At 35.5% G+C, this 26,829-nt stretch overlaps 1 protein-coding gene across 2 annotated transcripts in view; it reads left to right on the top strand.

Annotated features, from left to right (window-relative positions):
- IL31RA (interleukin 31 receptor A) overlaps positions 1-25,040 on the top strand; it is a 34,882-nt gene extending 9,842 nt beyond the window's left edge. The window contains exons 3-16 of one of the 2 annotated variants that reach the window (XM_026865979.1): positions 1,999-2,295; positions 3,694-3,814; positions 5,908-6,089; positions 7,537-7,688; positions 10,639-10,804; positions 11,405-11,487; positions 11,994-12,210; positions 13,673-13,855; positions 16,103-16,204; positions 18,231-18,377; positions 20,618-20,758; positions 22,074-22,167; positions 23,692-23,770; positions 24,240-25,040. In XM_026865979.1, the coding sequence (XP_026721780.1) occupies positions 1,999-2,295; positions 3,694-3,814; positions 5,908-6,089; positions 7,537-7,688; positions 10,639-10,804; positions 11,405-11,487; positions 11,994-12,210; positions 13,673-13,855; positions 16,103-16,204; positions 18,231-18,377; positions 20,618-20,758; positions 22,074-22,167; positions 23,692-23,770; positions 24,240-24,818 (2,543 nt within the window). In that variant the 3' untranslated portion in view covers positions 24,819-25,040. Of the gene's footprint in view, positions 1-1,998; positions 2,296-3,693; positions 3,815-5,907; positions 6,090-7,536; positions 7,689-10,638; positions 10,805-11,404; positions 11,488-11,993; positions 12,211-13,672; positions 13,856-16,102; positions 16,205-18,230; positions 18,378-20,617; positions 20,759-22,073; positions 22,168-23,691; positions 23,771-24,221 lie in introns of both variants that reach the window. The other variant, XM_026865978.1, reaches the window with a different exon arrangement.
- The last annotated feature ends 1,789 nt before the right edge of the window (positions 25,041-26,829 follow it).

Below are 26,829 nucleotides of genomic sequence, written 5' to 3'. Positions count from 1 at the left end.
TAGCACCTGTCTTATCCCAAGAAAGTTTTCCAAAATGTGACCTTCTCCAAATGAAATTTTGAAGAGTTCTGAAAATGATAAAAATGTGTTTGAAAAACAGAAGTTAGTAGGTGATTGACTAAATAGTGTACAGTATAGAGAGAAAACCTGATTTGGCACTCATGATGTCCTTTTGACCAATAGCCTGGATTTATTTTCTTTTGTATTTGAAATATTGAGAAAAAAAAAATTTTAAAACTTACTTTGTTAACTTTTTCCCTGCTGCACAGGATATAGACAGGGAATCTGGATGTGGAAGGCGTAGTTCAGTTCTAGTTGGGTTGTAAAGGCTGGTAACTTTGGAGATCTGGTGATGGAACAAAATGTTTATGTAACACGTGAACACATAAAATATAGTAAATGTCTTCTGTGGTTAGAGAGTTTTAAGTCAAATATGACCTATTCAGAGATTCATGCAGTGGCTACTGATGTTCATTCCTAATTTTAAAAGTCACCTCAGAATGTGTGACTACTGATTTTTATTTTTATTTTTTTTTTTTTAAAATGTGGTAGCTCCACAGTCGGTTTAAGCCAGCACAGGTAACTGCTGAAGCTGGAAAAGCAGGTAGTTCTGCACTCCCTCTGCCTCTCATCTCCCTCTCCTTCTGCTGGAGCACATGTTTGTGTGGCTAGTTCTGAAGTGGTGAGGAATCTGATTTGGGCAGAGGATGATGTTATTTTTTGCCAAGCTTTTATTTTTCATCTGTATCAGTTTCCTTTCGGTTTAAGCAGGCGCTTCTGGCACGGAAAGGGGATAACAGCAGTGAATGGGTGGTTGAGGATTAAAAATGCTTCTTGTGACAACACTGCCGCTTTAACCTGATTAAGTCCAATAGTATAGCTGAGAATAGGAAATCACAAGGACAGATTGAAATAATGACTTAGTGACAATAGTTGAAAATTCATGTGCAATTTATCAGATACAACTTAACATACGACAGTAATTTATCATGTAATGGCGTCTGGGATCATGAAAGTAGGGGCCATACGTTTGTAGAAGCTTGAACAGTAAGTGAAACAGTTCAGGTAGTTGCTTACAACTGATATACAGTAAAATTTGTGCGGTAGAGTGTAAAATAGCCATTAGTGTGACTTTGAAACATAAATTACTTTGAAACAAAAATAACACAAAAGGAAACATAGAAAGCAATTTAAAGTTAATACACCGGAAGAGGGAAGAATTAGCAGAGAACAAGGAAGAAAGTTTAATATTTGATTCCCTTTCATTTCTACATTCTAGCAAAAATTTCTATCTGTAAAAGTTGGGATTTTTTTGGATTTTATTTAACAGATTTATTTATGAAATTTAGCTTCAAGAAGTAAGTAGCAGCAAAAAAACCTTCCAGCTAGCTCCTTGCAATACTCTAATGGGTGATTCTTTATGTGTGATAACTTTGTTGCTGAATTTATTAATTGAGCCTACTTCTGTATTTTGCTTTTACATGCATTTTACATACAATTTCTGTACTGTATCTGGGAATATAAATTCTGTGAGGGTTAAAGTACTAATGAGATAGTGAAATATATTGAAGTTTAGTTGCAAATGTTAAGCTTACCAGTTTGATGTATTTTATGATATAATAACTAGTAATGATAACATCTAAACAGTATGCATACCTTTTACATACAGGAATGTTTTTTTAAGACATTTAAAAGACGAGTCCCTCTTCTTCATTTTCAGCTATTAAAAAACACTTGAGTTGAAATTTCTCCATTATTTCTGGGAAGGTGTAGAAACAGCATTCTTATATAATATCTATGGTAATATACTAATAAAGGTGAACTGAGTTTCCAAGCAGCAGTATCTGATTCAAATGACTAATTAGGCATTTTATTTGAACTCCATATGAAAAAAAAAAATTACTGTGTACAAATAATTTTAGTAAAATAACTGACAGTTTTTCCACTGGTATTTAAAAAGGAATTAGGTTATGTGATATCTTTTCATTTTATTTTTAGATGAAAACTCTATCAGAGATGCTGACATTTTTCCTTTATCTCCTGAAATTGAAAGAGGATCTACCCTGAAACTCTTTTGTGTTCTTGGAAAACGCTACACACCTCACAGAAATGCAAGCCATATCATCTGGAAATTGAATCATGAATTAATTGCTCAGGAAAACTACAGCATTGTGAACGAGACTGTATCAAGTGTAACCATCCGTAATTTCACTTACAGCAAAGCTCATGTGAAATGTTTCACTAAGTACTTGGGCAAGGAACAACTTTTGGTTCACACGGAAGTTAAATCTGGCTGTAAGTAGAAATGCAGAAAAATGAATTGTAATATTTTTTAATAACAGTGTAAAAATTTACTTTTAAAACAACTGCTTTTTTCTGTTGTATTCTTAGCTTGTGGCGTTGTAAGACACTTGCATTAAAGTATCTCCTTTTTTTTTTTTTTTCTGAAATAAAACATGAAATCAGAGGCATTCCTTACTGATGCTGGTCTCTAACCACTCTGACCCTGACTTTTGGCCAGTTGAAGTGAGTGGAGGTTTTCTGTTGAGTTCAGAGGGTATTGAGTCTGTCCTTTCTGTTATGTCTTTTGTCTAGCCTAGCCAACTTTAGCTTTCTCCAGGGAGGATTTGCTCTCTAATCCTCCGTTCCAAAGAAACTATAATTACAGTCTCCTATGGAGAAGGTTACATGATAAATATGTATATAAAATTCTCTAATTTATTGAACGGATTAAGTCCAGATTATACTAACCTATGCCTAGGGGTGCCATTCTACTAAAGAATAAGTACAGAAAAATAGATCTGTGGAATAAACCCCAGCCTGTCTATGAAGTTTGGTGTGCCACAAGCTTGTCGATAAAAGAAGGATCTTTTGAGTGTCACAATAGGTGGGACAGAAAGGTACTATTTTGGAGAGAGGGCTCTTCCAACTAGTGTATTTCCCTGGGTGCAGTTCTCTTCCGTTCAACTCCAGTTTCTTTTAGTGAGTGAAGAAGTCTGATTTTAACAAAGAAGTCTTTTGAGGGTGTTACATGTTTATGGATGACTTCAGGCTATAGAGATTGCAGAGGATAGTTTCCTTTGTGCTGATAAGATAAAGAGAGTTGGGAATTAGTGATCTCTTCAAGGTCATATAGATCTGTTTCCTAGGAAGTTGTCATCTGTACTCTGAGGTCTTGCAGGCTCCTCAGATGAGGGGTTCTCATAAGGCATGTGGTTAGACATTCTGGGAAGGAACCAGGAGGAGTTTTATCTTTCAGAGAATGCCTTTTCCTGAACTTCTGTGCTGTTTCTTTGTTTTCCTCTTACACTCTGGACTGGCCTTGAGCTACAGGCATGTTGCAGGGGGTATAGTTAGAGGTTCAGAACAATGTATGTAGTGATATACAAGTTATGTATGTAGCGAGATTCAAGAGAGTTGATGAGCTACTGCAAAAATACCTTCAGGCCCACTTATTTAAGTATTTCTAAGTATTTGGAGAAAATCTCCGTGTCTCCCTACAGGACAAAAATGTGGTTTTAATTGTGGGTTTGTGAGGAGTTTTGAGGGCAGTAAAAAATTATAAAATTAAGTGCTGTGCAATACACTTAGTGACGTTTGCCATAATCTACTTTTTGACCAACAAAATCAGTGGTACTTTAAAGTTACTTATTTTTACTGGACTTTTTTTTTTTTTAACCTTTGTCCTTGTAGTTCCACCAGACACACCAGGAAATATTTCCTGCATTTATTACTTTAATGCTGAACTTACCTGCACCTGGACTTCAGGAAGAGAAACAAATCTTATGACAAACTATACACTTTACCGAAAAGTGTAAGTATAAGATAGAAGATGTATTTGGAACAGGCTTGCTGGGGTGAGACCACCCTTCCCCTCAAATCCTGACTTTAAACAGAAGAAAACCTGGAACCATCATGTTCAGAGTCATGGCATTTCCTCAGTTAGTTCAACTAATTGGGGGTTAGTAATTGTTGAAAAGTGTTACAATCTGATACCTTTTTAGTATGCTGTATAAAGGTAATGGGCATTCTCAACCCAGTATTCAGTAGAGAAATGTTTACATCAGAATTGATACTCACTTGAAGTAACATTACTAATGAGATCAAAAGCTGAGTGAGCCTAGGGTACAGATGGAGAATGGAGGCACTTCACGGGAGTATTATCCAGAAATGTCTGCATAACTAGCTATCCTCATTTTGGATGGTTAAAAAGATTACTTCCTCTTCTACTTAATAGTTTTAACCAAGCGTTTTTTTAAAGCCGCTGTTACTCTGCTTGATGCAAGTAGGGTGTAACATATGGACCTTTGGAGTCATGAGGCTTCAGTGAAAAAAATTCAGAGCTAGTTGTCTTTTTTGAATTGCGCACATCTGAGGATTTGTATTTACAAATATGAATTATGTAGTCTCATGCTTTTTAGTGTTTTTGTGACCCCCTTATAGAAGCATACTTGATTCTTTCAACTTCCATTACATTTTAAATAGCTTAGGAGCCTACTTTTTCATAAGTTAACTGTGAAAATGATGGAATCAGTGTTGTTCCAAGGGAGATCTCTGATAAAATTTTGAAAGTGATAGCACAGATTTTTGTCCCAAATATACTTGCCAGTCTGTTCTGCATAATAGTGCTGCTTGTAGTGCTCTTTATCTGCCTAATCAAGACTCTAGGTAATACGATTTCATGAAGAGTTTTCTAAAATGTCTAAAATTATTGAGAACAGGAAGGAATTCAGACTTCAAAGGAGACATTTTCTTATTTGTAAATTATGCTAGCATATCGTGTCTTTCTTATTTAAGTGTTAGATCAGGAAACAACTTTAGTTTTATCTCCATTTTCAGCTTCCACCTTCATTAGGTGGACCTTTCTTACTTCTAGTGTTTCTGCATTTTATAACTTAGCCGATCTTGTGAAACCATAAACTAGAACAGCTATTGAAACTGTTTCAATATTGTTCCTTCCTGTACCAGCACAAATTCTTCTTTAATCACAGAGTGAATTTGATTGTGGAGATATTTCCACTAAAATCTAGTCATTAATTTTAATCCAGATAACTCCTCAACTGAGTTTGCCATATGACTACAAGGGGGCCAAGAGCAATGAATGAAAACAAACAGCTGTGCGTATTAGGGAAAGCAGGACTACTTCCTTTTGCAGCAGTTGTAGGCTTACACTAGCTTTAAAATGTTCATGCAATACCGAAAACTGTTTTTTGAGTTACACAAATGATCTGCTTGCTTACTACATAATAGGAAATATTTACCACAGATCCCATACATGATTTTTTTTTTGGTTGAAGAATTTCTCTGTGTATCAGTAAAATGAAACAAATTTTGATAGTTTTGCATCCCACACTACTTACTATGAAAATATATGCTGTAAAGACAGCACATTATCAGTGTGTTCTTTCAAGAAAATCTGTCAGAATTCTATTACCTTGTAATAGATGGCAGTGGTACAGTTTGGCTTTTCTTTTTTCTATATTTAAAAGAGGAATAAAAGCTTATTATCATAGAATTCCATGTGGCATGTGATTCTATCTATCCCTATTTTTAAAAGAGGTTTTGTGTGGGGTTGCATGATTTCACTTCTCTTTGTGGTTTTAATCTAAAATAATAATAGAATGTGGATGCCCCATTAAGGCATTTTTATTCCTCGTTACTGCCCCTGTAAAGTTGTCTTACTAATTGCAATTAAAAGTAATTGAGTTTGTGCAGGCTATTTATATGCATTTGCAGGAGCAATGGAATTAGAAAAGAGAACTCGTTTGCACAAACATATCATCTGAGGAGATGCTAAAAAAGTTCTGCAACATGTAAATAATAATTAAATAGTAACCCAACAATCAGTCTGAGTTATTCTAAGAAAATCCTCTAATTTATAACTCCTTTTTTCTCTTGGTTTTTTAGGATGACAGAAGAAAGGGTGACTCTTCCAAATACAAGGAACTCCTGTCAAAGCAAAACAACGTCATGTTCATTTTATTATCCAGATGTTTCCTACAGTAGTTCTTTTTGTTTTCAGGTGAAAGCTGAAAATGTTTTGGGTGAAGCTTCATCAGATTGTGTTCCTATACCTATGGAAAAAATTGGTAATTAAAAAAAAGTTAATTAAAGATAAATCAGTGTACATTGATCTGACTGCAGCCTTCCCAATTCTTTTTCCCTCTCTGCAGCATACAGGTTAGACAACTCTGAAACAAATTGTGTAACCAGAGTTGACTGACATAGGAGAAAATAGTGAACAAATAGTTTTTTGATGTAATAGTTTTGAAACTATTATTTGGGTTTCATTTAGTTTTAAATAGGTTTCAGTTTTGAAGCACCATCAAATTTTAATTGTTTGCTAAGATTATGAAGTCTCTGAAATTAGGTTTAGGGTTTAATAAAAGTTTTTGCCTTCCCAATTTTTTTCATCAAAGTTTGGATGCTTCCAATTTAGTTGAAGCAAGTCTCTTGTTATGTTTTAATTAATTGTGTTATTGTTTTAATTAATAGCCTTTCCATGTAAAATTGTTCAATCTGATTAGTGGTACAGCAGCAGTTTTCAACAATTTCTTGGTCTTACCTAGAGGTGGTGAAAAATTATATGTGGTGTATTCATACTATGAAGTATCTAACTACTAATATTTTTAAAGCTAATGTCTGACATATCCATTATAAATTACTAAGTTTTTAATTATTAACAAGTAAAGGCCATATACTAAATTTTCCTGTCAAACAAAGTGGTACCTGAACTGTGTTTTTGCGTTTTTGAGTGGTTATTGGATGTCAGTGCAATATCTGATTGTAAAGGAATATTGATATTATAATTCCTGCAGGTCCCCCTATCATTTAATCTGCTATTCTACTTTCTGGTTAGGAATGTTAAAACCCGACCTGTTCTGCAATTCCCAGGAGCAATAATAATATTTTGTCTACCTCTTCTCCCTCTGTGCTGTGCTGCATTTTCCTCTGTTGATTGTGGTGTAGTTCATCAACAACTGCTTTAACTGAGTATTTTTGCTGCAGCACTCCGTCAGCTCTCCAGCCACATGCTCCTTTATTCCCTGTGTTCAGACCTTCTGTGGCTTCTCATTACTTACAATATCCTCTGTAACAGCAATCTCAGTTCTCAGTGCTAATCCATTATTTTCTCATCATCTCCTTCACACTGGCCTCCCCCTCAAATATTTCTCAACTGAATTCTTCCCTCATCTGCAGTTTGGACTTGACTTTGGCATCCCTGCTGTGCTTTATGTCTTTTCCCTGCTGTTGTGTCTGAGTAGTATTTTTCAGTGCTGATACAGATGAAAAAAAATCTCTGCACATCTTTTTGAGAGCAGGTTTGTCAGCATTAAATCAGTTATGTGTGCGATCTGTCTTATAGATAATATCCCATATGTAGAGTTACATTTATAAAAGAGACCACCATGTGAATACTTTGGTAGGATATACGTTATTGGGATAATAAACTTCTTGGAACACACATAGATGGAGCAATTCTGAACTTTTAAAGAAGCATTTTCCCTTGTTAATGTTTTTGTTTCTCTGTTCTAGAGAAATTTGAACCTCCTGAAATACTTTCAGTTAAAAAAATCACCGGTATAAAGCAGTTGCTTACAGTAACCTGGAAAATGCCTGAGAAGATTATCCCTTCACAAGATTTAATTTGCCAGATTCAATACAGAAACATGTATTCAAACTCTTCGGTAAGCTACATAATTTTTTTTCTGAATATTAGCTTCTTTGTGACTAATTTTTTCATGTTGTAAAAGGCTAAATGGAAAAAAGTGATAAATAGTTGGAAATAATGTTTAAAACCATGTTGTTTTAGTGGAGCATAATTAGGTATGCACGATCTTAAGATCATGGTTCTGAGGTCTAGGATTAATTGTTCTCTTCTTTTTGGATAATGTCTGTTTTGGTACATACCATACTTCTGAATGTGTTTCTGTGAAAGTCTAAGGGATGACCTTGGGCTGAGGGATTACACATGCAGTTAGTCAAGTTGCATTTTGGTGTTGAAAAGAGCATGTACTCCCAACCACGGAAATTGAATCAGATGAAGATGGACTAATGATAACATTAGTTTTCAAGTGAATTGAAATACAAATTTTGCAAGATGCAGAACAAGGGAAGTTGTTTTTCTGAGTTTGTCTTTCTGTTACCTAAGTGGAACTGTTATAGAAAAAACAGTATTTAGTCATTTGCTTCTCTCAGATGGCCTATTCTGATGCTTCACCGTATGGCAGAGATTCTGTTTGCAGTCCTACTGCTTCCTCCTCTAAATTTAAGAATAGGCTACATTGCTTGGCTTGTTTTTTTTTAAGTTCATTAAACTGAGAGGTCTGCTTTGACCTTACTGTTTTATACATTAAGTGTGTAATTCTGGGGGAGAGGAATTCATCGGGGTAACTAACAGTAGTGTCCTTAGAGCTTTAAAGAAGATATTGGCTTCCTTCTCACATTCTCATGGTTAGCATCTTTACTGTAGATAAGACATAATACTTGTTGGATTCAGGATGCAGTATTCGGGTTGATCTGATGGTTCAAGTCCACTCAGGATATTAGAAACTGAATTAACATTTATTTATTTGTTTATTTAAAAGACCTGTTCAAGATGTTTATCCCTTTGGAGTCAAGATGCTGGTGTCTTTGTGATACTTATATGCATATGAGATCCTTCCCAAATGTTGAAAACATGCACTTTTTTCAAAGTTTCAGCATAATTGTGCATTAGTCAGCATCTGCATAAGAAATCACCTGTCTGCTTTTTCACTATCAAATACAGTCTATGTCCATTTTCTTCCTCAGAATTTGCTTGCATTTTTCTACAGACTTTCTAGGGAAAAAATAGTAGCCATGATCAGTAAAGACGAAAATCCAGTGAGTTTAGTTCTGTAGGTTCTTAGATTGGTGTGATTCAGTTTTGTCTGTAGCCAATCTAGTAGCAGTGGCCAACAAGACAGCCTCAAGCCATCAGTTAGACATAAGGAGCTCTTTTTCTGTCTTGTCAGCACATATATGCAAACCCCCCCCCCCCCTCCAAACTGTTTGAACAAATGACAGATATTTTCTTGACCTTTTAAGTCTGCCTACCAAAACAGTCTAAATAGTTTGCCGTGAACTGTTTTTACTGAGTGAAAAACAGATGACCTATTTTTCTACTTCCATATACTAAGTTTCTAGTTATAATTAAATATTGTTAACAGCTTTTTGTCAAGTAACTAAAAGGTAGTCTGGAGTGTCTACAGTTGTGTGTCAGCTTCTGCAGGGGGTTGATAATAGTTCTGAAGCCCTTTTTAAGGTTAGCCAAAGAGTCTTGTCACCTAGCTGTGGCTTTTGTAGATCCCTGAATTTGTTCTTGTAGAATCAGTTTTCTAGTTTTGACAGTGAGTTTCGTGAGATCAGAATGGACTGAAGTTTTTGGTTTCATTAGGCAGTGCACTTCCCATTATGTTGTTCAAAGGAGTGGGTGTCTCCATTTTGTATTCTTATAGTTTGATTTACTTTTCTTTGGGACGTTCAACTGGTGGAAGACAAGAATTTCATTACAGGTTTTTGCCCTGTTGTTGTACATCTACGTTGACATTACTACTTCAGTTTAGGTCCTGAGAGGGAATATTCCTTATTCTAAAACTTGCCTTTGCTGACCTTGTTATAATTTAATTAGCTTGAACATTTATTTTATCGTCTTTCAGTTTCAGCCATATGACACTTAAGAGGAGTTGTTAATTATTAATTTTTGCAGTTTGGAAGAGAAAACATTAATGCTGGTGTAGTGATTATATCAATCCTTCTGTCCACAAACACTGAAATCTTTCTATTGTTCCTGCAGTTTTCTTCCTTTTGTCAGACCAGTTGAGTTAATGCATCAATTCCAAATCCTAGTTTTCATGTTTTCTTTCACATTTTGTTTTGAAAGAACAATCTAGCTTCTGATTTCCATCAGTGCAATGTGAGTGGGCTCCTTTTAAGATGAGGAAATTACTCACCTTGTCATTCCTTTTCTAAGATACTTCATCAGTTATTTCTCGTACTCTTGTCTTCCTTCAGCTACTTAAAGGCTTCATCATTTTTCTCTGGGTACCAGAATTTTTTGTGTTTTCGTTGATCTTTTCATTTTAATGATATGCTGATAATCTTTGGGATGGCCTACAGCTACACTGTTATATGGCTAGAACTAGAAGACCCTCTAACTCTGAAAAGAAACTGAGTACCCATCTGGCTCACAAGCTGCAGATGATCACTGCTTCCCCAGGGATGCTTCTGCTGTGAAGTGGAGGTATATCCAGGACTTTATGGTGATATTTGCTTGAGAAATACCCTGTTGCTTCCCGCCAGTGGGAACTGCAGTCATTGAGTACCTCCTGTGCCAGCATAGCTGCTCTAGAATCATATGTGAGCTGCACATAGTTCAAGCCACAGGTCGGTCATTACAGACCTAGTTTTGGCTCAAGTTCTTCAGACTCTGGAGTTTTACAGGAAGAATGAAGATGCTACACAAAAAAATGAAATATGAAACAAGTAATTGTGAGTTTCAGAGGAGTGAGGTGGGACACATGAAAACTACATCCTTTGTGTCTTTTTTAAAAAACTAGTCAAATGTCTGCATGTGAATTTATAGTAAATAATTTTTGTTCATGTATCTACTTTCAGGAAATTGTCACTGTCCCACTGAATTCTGCAGAGAAAACAGGATCATGTAATCTCACAGGTCTGTGGGACTCAACAGAATATTTGGTTGCCATTCGGTGTATCAGTGTTGTGTCAGTATTCTGGAGTGAATGGAGTAGAGGGAAAACAGCAAGCACAGAAGAGAAAGGTAGGGTAACTATTTAGTAAGTTTTTCTTTGGTTACACTTTGAGGCATTAGGGTTTAATAATGGAAAACTGGATTTTCAGCATATTATCAGTCTGTTGAATTTAGAATTCTGTTGTTTAAACAGAACACATATTTTGTTTAAATAGAGAGAGAACTGAAAGACAAGAGCAAGGACTGGAGAAGATTTGAGAGGTGGTACAAGCAACATAGGGCTAAGGAAGAAAATGGGTGAATAGACAGTGAAAGGAGGAAAAATTAAAGTGTAGATGGAGACTGAACATGAATAAATAGGATGGTAGCAGAAAGGTAGTGTAGCAAGTATATTTAATGAAATTAACTATAAGTAGAGAAGTAAAATTGCCAGTTATAAAATAAGACTAGAAAATCTCCTCTAGAACTTAACAAATAGAAGAAAACATATGGAAGGGGACTAGCTTTACTAATTAAAGAAAAAAAGGCACAACAGTATGCAAGGAAAAAATTCTGTTTATTAAGTTGCTCTCAGACTGTATTTTTGAAATATTTTAATTGTTTTTACCATATTACACTATATTTTTAATATAACAACAAATTTCAAGATATTTTTGTGTCTTTAAATAGCTCCTTCAGAAAAAGTGGATTTGTGGAGAGTAATTGAGTCTTCACACCCAGCTGGAAGTAGATCTGTACATCTTATGTGGAAGGTATATACTCTTTTTGTGAATTGATAATCATATTAGTATCCTGTAGCTGATGTCACACTGAAGTATTTTAGTGTTGTAGGACAAATAACTGCCAGGTTTTTTCGCTGTCATCACTAAAAAACCTCACCGAACTAAAGCCGAATTGAAAAGGTTTCTGTGTACTGAGTGGTAGCTAAATAGAGTTTTGTAATCTGTGCAGAAAGGAAGGGTTTAATTGGGTTCAGATTGCTGGAAAAGCTGATTGAAAGTCCTTACAACTTTAATTTTGTAGTAGAGTGACTAGAGGCTTTTTGCATTTCAAATCTCAGTATTTGACTTTTGAACCTTTCCTTCAATGAAATTGTCACAGCTGACTGTCCTGAAGATGGGACTGAAGAAAGTACCTTGCTTTTCTAAATATAGTATAATCAGTTTTTAATTTGATCTAGACCCTTTAATATAGCGTATACTTTTGATTATACAAATAACATTGTGAAACATTTAACTGCTGTATATTTTTTTAATAGCTATTAAACAGCTTTCCACCTTCTGGGAGAATTCTAGGCTACAAAATACAGTATTTTCCAGAAAACAATGCTGCACTTAAAATGACAAATGTCTCTACCGATAAGAAAATTGTTCTACTTTTAAACGAAGAGGCATACATAATATCTGTTACTGCCTATAACTCTGCTGGAAATTCTCCTGAAGCTCTTTTGAGGATTCCATCCACTGATGAAAAAAGTAAGATTTCTCAATAACCTGATACATTTTTCTCATTAACAGAAAAATATTTTTTTTTTACAGTGTTGAACATCTGTTTAAGTTGTGTTACAGTGGAAGCAAAATTGTGCTAAGGACTTTTGTCATAGATCTACCTATATAGAACTGTATTATATACAAAGCTGTGTAGTCCATTACTTTTTACTAGAACAGTATTATCTGGTTGGTGTATTTTGCTATCAAATATCATGTTCTTGTTAGAAACAATTATTTTGGGGGTTTTTGATTTGAGATATGGTTGTTAAGATACCAGCACTTTCTGATGTCTTCTTAGAATTTCTATTTTATTACTTTCTGAGGGTTTTTTTGTTTTTATTTTTAACCTTGGACCTCCCAGCTAAACTTAGGGAGTGCAACTCAGCTCTGTCTTATCCCTCTACTAGGTCATAAGATTGGTTACCATAGGGCATTATTGAAGTGCATTTAACAACATCATTCAATGATGTATTTAATACAAAGTCCGTAAGATGCATCAGTGGAAGCAGAGAGAGAAACATTGTGTTTATTTTCATTTCATTTGCATTCCTGCACCCACTGCCAGAGTTAGGAAGCTGGTCTGCTCTAGCACAACACTTGTGTTCTTAGACTGTTATGTTTAATTCTGGTATATCTGTGAGTCTTGTATTGTAACATCCTGCTGCCTACCCATGATCCAGAAGAGAGTTTACATTTGACACCCTTGAATCACTTCTACATCAGTTGTTCATGAACTAAGTGCAAGTGTCCCACTGGAATTGCTCAATCAAATTCCAGTTTTATCAGAACACTGTATATGTAGACATGATGTTGTCTTTTCCTGGAGGTTGATGACCTTCCATATCCCATAGAAAATGTTTTTCTGATTTCTTTCATGCTATGACATGCTTTTTTTTTTTTCCCCTACATACATCTCTCTTCCCTCTGCTTCACCGGGTCTTTTTTCCCTCTGCTTTACCAGGTTGAGTTTTCACTCAGACTTTCATTACCTGTTCTGCAGGTTGATGGTTCACTTTTGCTTCACTGTCACTCATGACCTTGCTGACTTGATTTACTGTTTTCCTGTTTCTCAATCAAAACTTGCTTATCTGCACTGCCTGTAAATTTGGTAGTAAATAGCTTTGTAAAATTTTTCAAACTGTAAAATTCAGATCCTAAAAGAGAGACCGGCCTTTGATTCTGTATGTGTAAATCTCATTGAGTATCATCTCCTCAATCAGGCCCCCCCCCCCCCTTTTCCTTGTAACATTTCTTATGTGCTTCATTTAAAGTATTTAGAGTACATGCATGTGAAAATAGGTATAAAGTCACTTTATAAATTTTTTTTAACCTTGACTAAATCCCATACTCTTCTAAAGAAGCAATCTCAGCTTGCTATAATTGAATAGCTTTCTTGCTGCAGTTATTATGAAGATAGAATTACTGACATTCTCTGTAAAATTTTTAGCTTCTCAGATTATTGAAACGGTGAGGACCTTTACAACAAATGAGGAAGTGGTTGTGAAATGGACAGCCTCCGAACCAGAAGTAACCGAATATGTGGTTGAGTGGTATGAGGAACTGAAGACAGATCCCTTTGGTAGATCATGGCAATATGTATCAAATTCTACAAACTGGAAAACTAACAAAAGTATGTTCATTTATCAGTTACAGCTGTAACAACATACAGATATATTTGTATTTTTGGATATTTGTTTATAGGTAGACCAGAAAGAACAAAGATGAACTTACCCAGCTTTCCTCAGACCATTTTAAAAGATAACAGTATTATTACATGCTTTATTGAAATCTTTGCATGTAATTTAATAGCAATTTTAACTCAGATCTTCACAAATGTGTAAGATGATTGCTGCCATGTAGGATCGGGCTACATATTTCATGTTTAAGCACTTCTGTGGCTTGATCTTATGTCATAAATCTTCCAGTAGGGAGGCCTGTGATAGATGTACACTATTTTACTGGAGAAATCTACAACAAAAAAAAAAGAATTTGAATATGGGAAAATACCATGTGCCTTCATGTGTGTTAGAGAGAGAGCAAGAAGCCTGAAAGAGGGTGTGATGGAGAATTCTACTTTAAAACAAGCAAGTGAAGTGATTGGTCAATCTGACATGTTAAGTATCACATAATCACGTTTTTATTGTGACCCAAGGCATTTCTAAGAAGTTTCAGTGGCCTTATGCACTGATGAATAGGTAAGGATCTGTTTATTTTTTTTGTTTTAGAAGCTGACTTTTTTAACAGGTAATCTAAGTAGTAATGTTTTGGCTATGTGTATGTTTCAATGGAAAACCAGTGTGCAGAGCTAAAGAGATATGTGCAAAGGCAAAGCTGTGAATGTTGATGTCGATGTGAACAACCCGTGCACCTTACTTAAGCTAATAAAATACTTCTGCTTTTCTGTATATATTTGGATTTTTTTTACAAACATAGGCATAAGGGTGAAAATGCATAATGTATGTTATATGTGATAAGTGAATTTTAGATTATTAGATCTTTGATTCTCCATTAGTGAAATTAAATTTTATCAGATTTTAAAGTGGTTCTTGTTCAAACAAGGATCGATCTGAATCCTACATTAAGGAAAAAGAATTTCCAAAGTTTTCAGAAAGCAAGTACCCACATTTTCAAAGTGAAAATGAACACTTGGTTCATTAATGATGAATATAGCTAGCTTGCCCGTGGAATTTTTCTTAGTGGCTCAGACAACAGTGATTTAAATACTGTTTATGTGCTACAGTAAAACAAAAATCTGCTTCAAGCAAAATTCAAGAGCAGTTTATTACATATTGAACAGAGATGTGTGAGTCTTGAGTCTTATGCTGAAAATTGCACTATTTCAGTAATTTAATATGGGGACTAAATGCTATTTATAGCTGTTCTCACTATAGAAAACCAACAACTTTCCTCCTCAGCATTATTAGGTCTTTGTTTACACTAAGCACATTAAGAATGTCAAGGCAAATTCAGATAGTGTTATTCAGGCCTGGAATTATTTTAAGGATGACAAGATATGGGCTATCATAATTTTTGCTGGGTTGCAGGAGGTAGCACAGGGAGCAGATATAATGCAGGGATCTGTCAATAGCCATTATTCTTGCTGAAGAAGCTGCAGAGCTTGAGGAGGAATGGTGTAGGAAACCCTTTACACTGGTTTTGTCCCATGGAATGTAAAGCCACAGATGTGTCCTCTCAGAAATGGTGAGAGATGCTCATAAGTAGAGGGTGCACTCTATTGATTACTTGGCTGCTAGGTTGTTCAGAGTTAAAAACTTCATTTCCAGAAGCTTGAACTATGTTTTGAAACATACAAAATTCTACTGCAGAGATTATGTTTGTACAATTGTACTTTCAGTCAAGCCTGTTAGAATCAGATCTGCAGTTGTCATAACTGGAACATCAGTGTAGAGTTAAGAGCTGGGGCTTCATAATGCTTTTTAAGCTGTTTCAGTCATGAGACGAAACTCTCTTCTGCAGAGCAGTAAACCTAAAGATACATGAAATTAAAAATATTCCTGAAAGTATCTTTTTATGCTGGTTATTTGAAAATAAAAACTTCCTGCAATACCTTAAACTGGTACAAGATGATTAAGTGTCTTTGTATAGAGAGGATGTATAATGCTGAAGTATAATTACTCATTCAATGTATTCCTAGTGAAAATGAGTTGGAAACAAGTGCTCTTATGAATGCTACTAAATAAAATTCATTATGTAATGAGCATTTGAGGTAATAAATATATATAGTGCTTGCTAAAAAGCTGAAGAAAATAGAGGTTTGTAACAGTATATTTAGAACTGTACTGTGATTTATTCTACTTTCATTGATTCAGTCTCACATAGAGAATTGTATGTAAATATTTCCTTTTTTCCTTTACAGAAAATTTTAAACCATTTATATGCTATAACATCTCAGTGTATCCTTTATATGGAAATAAAGTAGCAGCTCCATGTTCCATACAAACATATGTTCAAGAAAAAAGTACGTATTTTAAACTAATAATGTTGTGAAAGGTATGTTGTAGTTTGTCTCTCAGGGTGTATTATCTCTGAGCAGTTTGGTACTGGCATGGAGAGATGCATGTGCTCAAAAAACCCAGGTTTCAGTCTTCCAGGTTTCTGTTCATAGATCAGCTGTTGAATTGTTCAGTGAAGAAAATCTTGTGATAGAGGTACATTGCTGCTTGAATCCACTCATTTGTTGTAAAGTTTACATACTGCATATAGAGCACTTGTAAACAGTATAGCTACAAACACGAAACAGATTTTTTAAACCGGCTATCTCAAATGTTACAACTCATTTAGATATAAAATTAGACTTGATTTTAATACTTGACTGCATTTATCAGTCCTAATATATGAGGAGATTCTACTCACAGAATAAAACAGATGGTTTGAAAGCTTGCTTTTCATTAAATTTTATACTGTAACAAAATATTTGCAGTCCTGCACATTAAAAATGGTAAGAAGCCATGATGTTTGTAATTAGATAGAAACTGTGGATGAAATAGTGTTTTGGGGAGGAAGGTTTCTTAATTTGCAGAAGTTTAATGTGAATTGAGTGATCTAAGAATGTAATTTACTCGTAATTTTAAGATTTCAGGTGAAAATATCTCTGTGTGTGTGTGTGTGTGTGTGTACGTAGGTCTATGTAAGTGTGCATGTACACATAGTATACTAAACCATTAATTACTAGGAGGAAGTAATGGATTATTGTACGTTTGAGTAATACTTACTAGCACAGTTAGAACTTTGTTTTGAGTGCTTTCCTGTTCATAGGGAGCTGTGGCAGTACTAAAGGTTGTCAGAGAATGGGAAGGAGGATACTTGTTTTAAAACTGAGGTACAGAGAACTCTTGCTTCAAAGTTACGAACAATGCATGTGAAGTTGTGTAAGTAGAAAGACTTTGTCTAATGTAATGGGCAAAGAGTGGAGGTGCTGGAGATCCCATCTGAATTTCAGTTCAGCCAGAGATGTCCTGCATAGACAGAGACCTTGCACCTGAGTTCCCCCATTAGCGCATGTGTTCCCCCATTAGCGCATGTTTTACCTCTTGATCTCTGATTGTGGTGAGGATAGAGCCTTTTAATGATCTTGAGAAGGACTTGGGGGTGTTAGTGGATGGAAAACTAAATATGAGCCAGCAATGTGTGCTTGCAGCCCAGAAAGCAAACCATGTCCTGGGCTGCATCAAGAGAAGTGTGGCCAGCAGGCTGAGAGGAGAGAAGGGATTCTACCCCTCTACTCTTGCTCTCTTAGGACCCAACACCTCTGTGGCCCCCAACACAAGAAGGTCATGGACCTGCTCGTGCAGGTCCAGAGGAGGACCACAAAGATGATCAGGGGGCTGGAGCACCTTTCCCGTGAGGACAGGCTGAGAGAGTTCGGGTTGTTCAGCCTGGAGAAGCTGAACAGAAGGCTCTGAGGAGACCTTGTAGTGGCCTTCCAGTACTTAAAGGGGGCTACAGGAAAGATGGGGAGGGTGAGGATAGGATGAGGGGTAAGGGTTTTAAACTGAAAGATTTACATTAGATATAAGGAAGAAATCATTTTCTATGAGGGTGGTGAGGCACTGAAACAGGCTGCCCAGTGAAGCTGTGGCTGCCCCCTCCCTGGCAGTGTCCAAGGCCAGGTTGGATGGGGCTCTGAGCAACCTGGGCTAGTGGAAGGTGTCCCTGGGGGTTGGAACTAGCTGGGCTTTAAGGTGCCTTCCAACCCAAACTATTCTATGGTTCATTCTGTGATTCTACGATCTTGAGGTATGTGGATGAAGTAACTTTCAGAACTATGCAAATGCTAGAATAGATGAGAGGAAGTATTACCAGAAGAAAGCACACATTAAAGAGGTTGAGAAAAATTGAGGGCTATATCAGAGCACTGAGATGGCATACTTGTATGTTTGTTGCCTTTAATGTTACTGGTATGTGTGAAGTAACGTAGATGGATTACACTGTGGTACTTAAGACTATTTTACTACTTTTTTTAATTTTATAATGCTTCTGTTTAGAGCCATCAGAAGGACCTGTGGCTGACACAGGCATTCCAGGGAAAAATGAAGTTACAATAAAATGGAAGGAGATTTCAAAGGAGAAGAGAAATGGATTTATCAGTAGCTATACAATATTTTATAAACCTGAAGATGGAAAAGAATTAAGTAAGTATGCATTACACATCAGTGCTTTCCACAGGGTTATGACAATCTGTTGTCTGAAGATAGTTATTTTCATAGTTACTAGCAAACTTTATTGTATCTTATAAGTATGTATGAAAATACTGGTACTAAAATGTGGCTTACATAAAGATTAAGAAATTTTGTAGGTTTAACTGAAATGATGGGGTACTTATTGAATAGTTCTTTAATACTACATGTGTACTCTTGCTTAATTTCTTTGTTCTGAACTTATTTTGTACAGCACTGCTTGCTCACAATTTATCATTTTTGATATTAGTATTGTACTGCCCATGGTAGTCATGACTGTTGACCACATCATCCTTTCTGCTTCTCAGATGCAAATCTGATAGATCTCCGTGTGATAAATTTAATCAGTGCATGGCGACACTATCATTCTTCCCCCCTTTCCAGACGAGGATGGAAATTCCATTATGAGAGGCTTTTTGCAGATTGTTCTCCATTAACAATAAAAAAAATAAATTTGCAGGTTTATGCCAAATGGGAGAGTATTATTTGTCAGATACTTGCTGTTTTCCTGTTTTACATATGTACTAGTCTCCTTCCATCTTCACATCTCTCTCTCATCATGACACACCTCTGAAGCCAATAGAAAAGACATGATAGAAGAAGAGGAGCTAATAAAATATGTTGAAGAGTCATAGACCCTGTGCAAATTCCTGAATTTGAACCTAACAAGGATTCAGTGCATTTATAAGTTCCATGCATGTCCTTGAAGGATGCTTTTCTCATGTTCTCAGCTTCTGGAACAGTATGGTGGAAATTTTATGATAAAAATGTTTTTACAGTCAGTTTTATAATAAAAGCAAAATAGCAAATGCTAATCAGAAGCTAAAATAAGCTGACAAGAAATAGTTTCTCTGAACATAGTTTTTAGATTAATTTCCTCAAATGTACTTGATTTTTTCTGCTGGATATTGCTTTTCTGCTCTGGAGGCTGATAGTATAATTTTGGAGCATATTCTTAATCTCCTACCTCAGGAGTAATATCCATTCCAGGTGTTAGTAATCTATTCAGAACTTTTCTAGCCTAAATCTCAGCAGAATATTTCATGAGAAGTGCTTCAGTGACCTAAATTTATTCTTCCTGTATAGTTTATGAAGAATGCTGTTGGATGATTCAATGCTTCAGAAATAGTTCTTTTTCCTCCTTTAAGACATCACTGTTAACAGACACCAAACATAATCCTTATTAAAAATAATTCAAATTTACAAATCTTGCGGTGTTTTCAGTTGCTTCTGGATATCTAGTTCGGAGCCAGGGCAAGAGTATTCTTGATAATTTTTAAATTAGAAAGAGAAAGCCGATTATTTCTGTCACATTCAGTCCTCTACCTGCAGTTTTTCCTGCCATGTTGGTTTCTGAGTAATTTAATGCTGACTGCAGCCTCATGTTGTGGAGCTGTATGTCTCCATATTACTTATATTATAAAGCAGACTGTGCCCATTTTAAGGATTCAGATTAGTTCCTTTAGGAAATTAGTTTTAAATAGCAACTCGAAGGAGTTAAAATTAAATTGCAAAACACTATTTTATTGATGTTTTATGAGGCTTCTCTGATGTCACATCTTTTTGATAAGAATATAACATGGAGTTTGTGCCAAGGTGACTTAATTGATGGCCTTTTAACTCTAGAACTTCACTTTCCCCTCTTTGACAAGATAAATTCTTAGTTTGTTCTCAGCACATACTGCACCATATCTATTTCCTGAGTGTTTCTTGCCTGAACTGAATGATGACATGAGTTGGCTGCATCAGAAATGAGTGACTTAAATTTCATAATATGAATATGCTTTTAGTACTGTTTGTAGTCATTGAATGTTGTGATATATGCCCTGCTTAAAAAAAAGTTTTTAATTTCTGAGCCTAGGTTCCAGGAAATAAAATTCTCAAAGCACTGTTTTCAATGATAAAATAAAACTCAAGGGATCATAATTTGCCCGTCTTTAATATTAGCAAAAAAATATGTGTTTATTTTTAAAATAAATCATAATAGTTTATTTTTTTTCCCTAAACTTTTAAGTAGCATTGATAAACATGGGTAATTTAAGTTTTCTCTCTCAAAGGACTGATAAGGTCACTCTGTATTTCAAGTTGTCTTTAAAATACGTTGTGATCTATCGTTGTAAAAGATGCATAACTGTATGGTTCCCTGATATAACACTATTTTGTGTGTTTATTGATATAAATCTTCTCCTAAAAAGATGAAACAGTGAATTCTGATGTTCTGCAGTACAGACTGAAGTCCTTACAGGCTAATACACAATATACTGTTTATATAATGGCAAACAATGGAGCTGGTGGAACCAGTGGAGAGCCCAAAACCTTCAAGACTTTAAAATTTAGTAAGTACTATTCCAGGTTAGTTATTACTGTTTTAAAAACAGGTTTGGGAGTAAGAAATAATGGACATGTTTGTTTAGGCTTGTATTAATCTATTTTTTAAAAAAATCAGTGTTAAACAAGACAAGGAAGAATTACCAGCACTAACTGAATTTAACTCAGTTTCACTGATCATGTCACAGACTAAAACCTCAAGATCAGAAGTCAAACCCCAAAATCTTTGTTTTACTGTCAATAAAGCTGTGGAATACTATGTATTTGGTGGGAGCAACAGTTTGTATGCTGTTAGTTATGGGATGGGGTTCCTAACAGTTTGTTAAAAAGCAGATATTTCTATCTGAAATACTAGATTTAGGATAGCCATGCACTGCATTGTATTCTTTCTGCTATGTAAGCTTAACTAATAGATGACTGAACAGGTTGTGGCCAGTGTGTGTGTGTGTGTGTGTGTGTGTGTGAGATTGGTATGGTGGCTTCAGACACTTCCTCGTTTCTACTTCTGGAAGAACATTTTCAATACATACATAAATTGTCACAGTGGTGGCCAAACTGAAGTATAAAAAAGCGCTTGAACTATCCTTGAACTTGGGAACTTGAAGCTAATTTATTTTTCGCCTGTAAATTCATCTGCTAGTTTGCTAGTCAAATGCAAAGTAGGTTAGACTATGCTGAGGTCCGGTCTCTACTGCTGTCAGTACCTACCTGTGGTACCTGTGGTAGGTACTTGCAAGCTATCTCAGAAATCAGTGCGCTGTTTCAGAATAATTGTATTTTCTGTGTATTTAAAACCTGCATTGAATTTACTATTTACTTTGTAGTACAGGTTGAAGTGGTACTGTATTGCAGCTTTATGTGACTCTGAAACAACAGGTGCCCAGAGAGGTGGTAGACTCTTCATACGAGGCGACTTTCAAAGATTGCCTTGGTATGACCCTAAGCAACCTGATTCTAATTTCAGAGTTGGATGAGGCAACCTACAGATGTCCCTTCCAATCTGAATTGTTGTGTGATTCTATTAAATAAAGGAAATTTTTAAATGCAATACATCTGTTCTTGAGATATCCTAAGAAGTCTTATCATGAGCTGCTTTTCTGGCTCAGTAACTGTGACTGGTTGAATTAAAAATACTCATCTTTTGACATGTTGTACAATGAGTACTAGTGTTATGAGTAATTTTGGCTAGTCTGGACAGAGCTCTTTAGAATTGTGCTCATTAGATGACTTGGATGTTGAAAATTAACTGTTTTAAGGGAATACATGAAGTAATTATGAACATCTCTGTGTTTTTTTGTTTGTTTTTTTTTTTCCCCTCTAAAGATAAAGAAGATATTATTTTCATTGCTCTACCCATTGGATTAAGCATGTTGTTTCTGTTAGGCCTTTGGATAACATGCATTTTGAAAAAACATGTGTGAGTATATCTTCTGCTTTCTAAAACGTAATGCAATCAGTTCATTTTAACTTGTAAAAGGCAAATTTTTATATATCTTATAAATGCCTTTGTTGGATTCCAAACTAATGTCAAGAAAATAAGCCACTGAAGTAACAAAAAACTTAAGTTCACAGGTTATCTTGTAACTGCAGTTAATGTGCTGTAGTCCAGAAATAAATATTAATTTTAGAAAGTGCAGCAAATCAGAACAAATGGAATAAGAGAAACAGATTTACACATCACCTGTATCAGTTTATGGAAGATGCTACATGCCATTTGCAGTTCCATGGTCAGTCAAGTGAGGGAAGTATACTTCGAAGTCAGTTACTGAAAGCTAATAATGCCAGAAATAAAGTTTCCCAGGCACTCTTAAGGTATTTCACATAACCCCTATTACTTACCTTAGCTACATTAATATTACTTCTGTTAGTTTATGACACTTCCCTTGAGCTAAAGAGGTTGTGAAGAAACTAGAAATTACATCACGTGAAAGTATTTGTGTGCTTGATCCATGAGTTTGGATCCAGATCTATACACAATTCATAATCCTTTTATCTGCCATCATGATGTCCCCTGCCAAATTTTACTTTGGTTCTTCAGAGCATGGAGATGCTATAACATCCCAAAGATGACTGTGAGGATTTTATCAGGTTATAAAATATGCTTTCTTCAGCATGAAAAGTGACTAGGTTGTTTGGTTGAAGCTTAATAAGAAGATTAATTATTTTGGGTTGTTCTAAACTATTAGAACCAAGATTGTTGTTATGCGAAGCATCAGGTAGTAAGTAATAGTTGAAGCAGCAAGTACAATTTCCAGCTCTTCTACGTCTTAATCTGTGTTGTGTACTCTTGACTTTTTAGAGTGGTAAGAAACTGTGTTTTGATTCTGAAAAATACTTTGAGATGTAGTTGAGTGTTCATATTCTTGTGTAGATCAAATTGCAATGTGAAAAGTCAAGCTGTGGCCTGGTTTTTGTTCACTCACATACATACCCAGTATCAATGAGTGATTAATTTTGTTTCCTGTTTACTACTCCATTGGACAGTTACAAGCTACAGTGTCAGTCAGCATCATTTGTCTGCTGTTAATGCAAGAAGTCCAGTATATCTCTAGTGTGGTGTAGTGCTAGAGACACTTGCCTACAGCGAAGTTTAGCTGAGGTGGCTTTTCACTGAAGAACCATCCTGAAATATAATCATAACAGATTTTGTATACAGCCTTATTTTGGCATGCTGTTATTTGATCTACTATATAATAATACAGAAGACTTTAGTGCATTAGTAATTTTTCTGCAGTGTCTCTGTAGCCCAAGATTTTTACTTGTTGAGATATTTTTTTAGTAAGAATTAATGTGAAGGAAAACAATTTTAATGAAAAAGATTGTGTTAATGTAGGAATGACTTCTGTTGTGGAAGTTTGGTATTTGGGCTTTCTGGAGATTTGTTAATTTTATTTTTAATAATCTATTTCTTATTTGACTAAAATTACTTTCTCAATGATAGGTTTAAAAAGGTTTGCTGGCCTGATATACCCAATCCTGCAGAGAGCATTGCAGTGGAATGGCCTCTTGATGTATCTATGGTAATAATTGCAATTTTATCTTTTTTATTGTTGGATATTTCTTTCTTATTAAAGTTTTGATGTTTGTTTGAATGATGTGGTGTTGGTCAGGTTTACATAGAAAGTATAATCTGTGGAGAATGGGATTTAAGTTCTGTCTCAAAAATGTCTGTTTGGAGTGGAAAAGATGGAAACAGTCCCAGCCTGATTCCAAGTCTTCATTAAAACTCCTTATTTTATTAAGCACAGAAAGCCTAATATAAAAGTGTTTAAAAAATGGACAGAATGACATTGTCATTTTTAGTACTCATCCACGTATAACTGCATCCCAGCTGAAATTAACATGTAATCTGTATTAATGCACTTTTAAAATTGAGTCAAACAGAGCTTAAATGGCAATATTTTATATATTAAAAAACTCCCAAAACATTATATCTATATAATTTTGCAATTTATTTCTTTTTACTGACAGAATAATTCATTTTTGAAGGGAGTGACATCTGAGGCTAAAACCATAGACTTTGAAGACATAAGTGTTTTGGAACATTGTTTTCCTGAAGAAAGTCAGGAAGGACCACTACTAATGAATTGTGAAAACCATGTTTCTGAATGTACTGATATTAATACAAAAGGCATGAGTAATGGAGATAAAAAGATACTGTATAATGAAAAAAATGAAGTTGCTAAATGTTTTTCACCATCCATGCCTTATATAATTGCTGATCAAGATATCAGAAGTCAAATGCATTCAGCTTTGATACCAGCAAAGGAAATCCAACCCATAGAAATGCTGGAAGATGACTTATGTGGATCTCAACAGACTTCAATTAAAAATGAAAATGATAACGAAGAAGTTTTAAAGCTGGAAGATTTAAGTGAAAAAGCACTGTTCAATCCATACCTTAAAAATTCTGTTAAAACAAGGGAATTTCTTATTTCTGAGAATTTGTCAGAACACAGTAAGAATGAACCCAGAAGCCAATCAACTCTGTTACCTCCTTTTCAAAAAAATGTTGCTGGACAATCCTATGTAACATTGGACATGTTTGGGCTGGCCACAGCTCATTAGCATGAGAAAACTTCCCTTTGTAAAGCCCCCTTGTAAGATATATCTTGGGCACTGCTGCTTTTATGTATTCATATGTACTAACCTGGCTGATCTCAGTTCAATTCTATGGAAACACCCCTTTCCTTTGAACAGTTGTGAACTATTTTTTTGCACTATGTTTTTACCCATTAGGGTTCACTTTCAGTGTGAGGTGGGTTTTTTTTGTTTGGTGTGGTTTTGTTTTTGTTTGTTTGTTTGTTTGTTTGTTAGATAGATGGATCTAGATGGATCCATCTAGATAGATGGATCAGGAGTGAGGCAAAGGAAGTAGCTTTTCTTACTGCTTAGTTCTTCCATATATATCGGTTTGCTAAAACAAATTGGTCTTTACTCTGGGAACTTAAAGCAGTGCAAGCAGCTTGCTGATGTCTCCCCAGGCAACCAGCTCCCGTGGCTGAGCTCTGCTGGGGAAGCGTGGACTGGCTTGAACAGAGCCAGGATATGCCAAATCATTCCTTAAGTTACATGGAGTAGAACCACTTTCCTGTTCTGATTTCCCTCAATTGTTCTATATCTGGTTTTATGTATAGTGTTCCTCCTGTTTCATAAATATTTGGTAGATTTCAGTAATTGTCTTTTTGCATGATGTCTCTTGAATCAGTGGTTTGGCTCATAGCTTCTCTGTCTCTAATGAGAGAACAATTGTTATGTATATGCTATTGACTTTTCTGCATTTTAGAAGAGGTAGTGTTATGCTGATTTTGTTGCTTCCTTCCCTTTCTCTTGTGTTTTTAATCATTCTCTGCATATTGTGCTGCTTTTGTCTCTCCAGTTTGTTTGCTGTGTTTGCTGCCTTTTAAAACCGTTTACTGCAGGGTATCTTCTTGTCCTTTGCCTCTAATTTCTCTCAGTTTAAAACTGTTTCCTAGTTGAGGTTTTGATATTTTGAACTGAACTGAAAAAAAAATTAACCAAATACAACATCTTGTGTTGGAATAAGCACTGAATTTATATTTAGGAAATTGTTTTTCTGGAAGGTGTTGAAAGAACACTTAAGTCTACAAAAATATCCCCAGATATCCCCAGGTAACTGATTTAGGAATAGATTTCTATATGAAATCTATAACTTTTGTCATTTGTTTTATGATTTAGATAGGTCACAAAACTACTTGTAATTTCCATTTTATACAGCAGCAATTAAGCAGGAAAACTCTGCATCACACTATTTTTTTTTTTTTTTTTCAGCAGGAAAGAGGCTATTACTGTAAAATTCTTACCAAAATACAAATACTTACTCTGTTAAATGAGAGGTTAAGAAAAGAGATGGAGAGTCAGCTCAGAGTAAAATGTGTTAACAGAGGATGTTCAGTATGGCCCATGTGTGGCATATAGTAATTTTAAGACTCTAAACTATTTTCAGAATATTTAAAGGCTTGATGTCATCAGTCTTGTTGGTGCATAACTAGACTGCTTTAGGGGTGAACTAGATACAGGAGTCATGGGGATAGAAAAAGGAGAGACAAATGTGAATAGGAATAGAAAGCCTTTCTTTTCTGTGCAGGAAGAGGAGTAGGAGAATGCAAAATACATTGTCCAGCATGAATGAGAAGGCAGAGCCCGATGTATTGGCCATTACTTGCATTGGGTTGGGGAAGACAGGGTAAAATTTACATTTAGGCTTTTCATGTATAGTTTGGAAGCTGCTCTTACTTATAGCAATATTTGCTTAATTTCCAAGAAAGGATAAGAATACAATTTCTGCAAATGTTACTTGTACACCAACACTGATTCCCATCCCCCTCCCCAAGTTTGTTGGATTGCTTTCCCAACTACAGTGCTATAAGCCAAAATGTATGCATGTTTGTGCTTAAAAGCCCTTGCCTCACGTAAATCATGCTCTGAAACGAGTATGGGATACAGCTTCGGTTGGGTCAATGCTCCTGCTGCTTCACTCACTTCTGGACTTTGCACTCACCCTTACATTGCTGTTCTCTAGGGTTCAGAAGTCACCGACTCAGTCACAGCAGGTTTT

Source organism: Athene cunicularia (assembly GCF_003259725.1).
Source record: "Athene cunicularia isolate RWA chromosome Z unlocalized genomic scaffold, athCun1 chrZ_part1, whole genome shotgun sequence".
Classification (NCBI taxonomy): Eukaryota; Metazoa; Chordata; class Aves; order Strigiformes; family Strigidae; genus Athene; species Athene cunicularia.
This window is presented reverse-complemented; position numbering and strand designations above follow the sequence as displayed.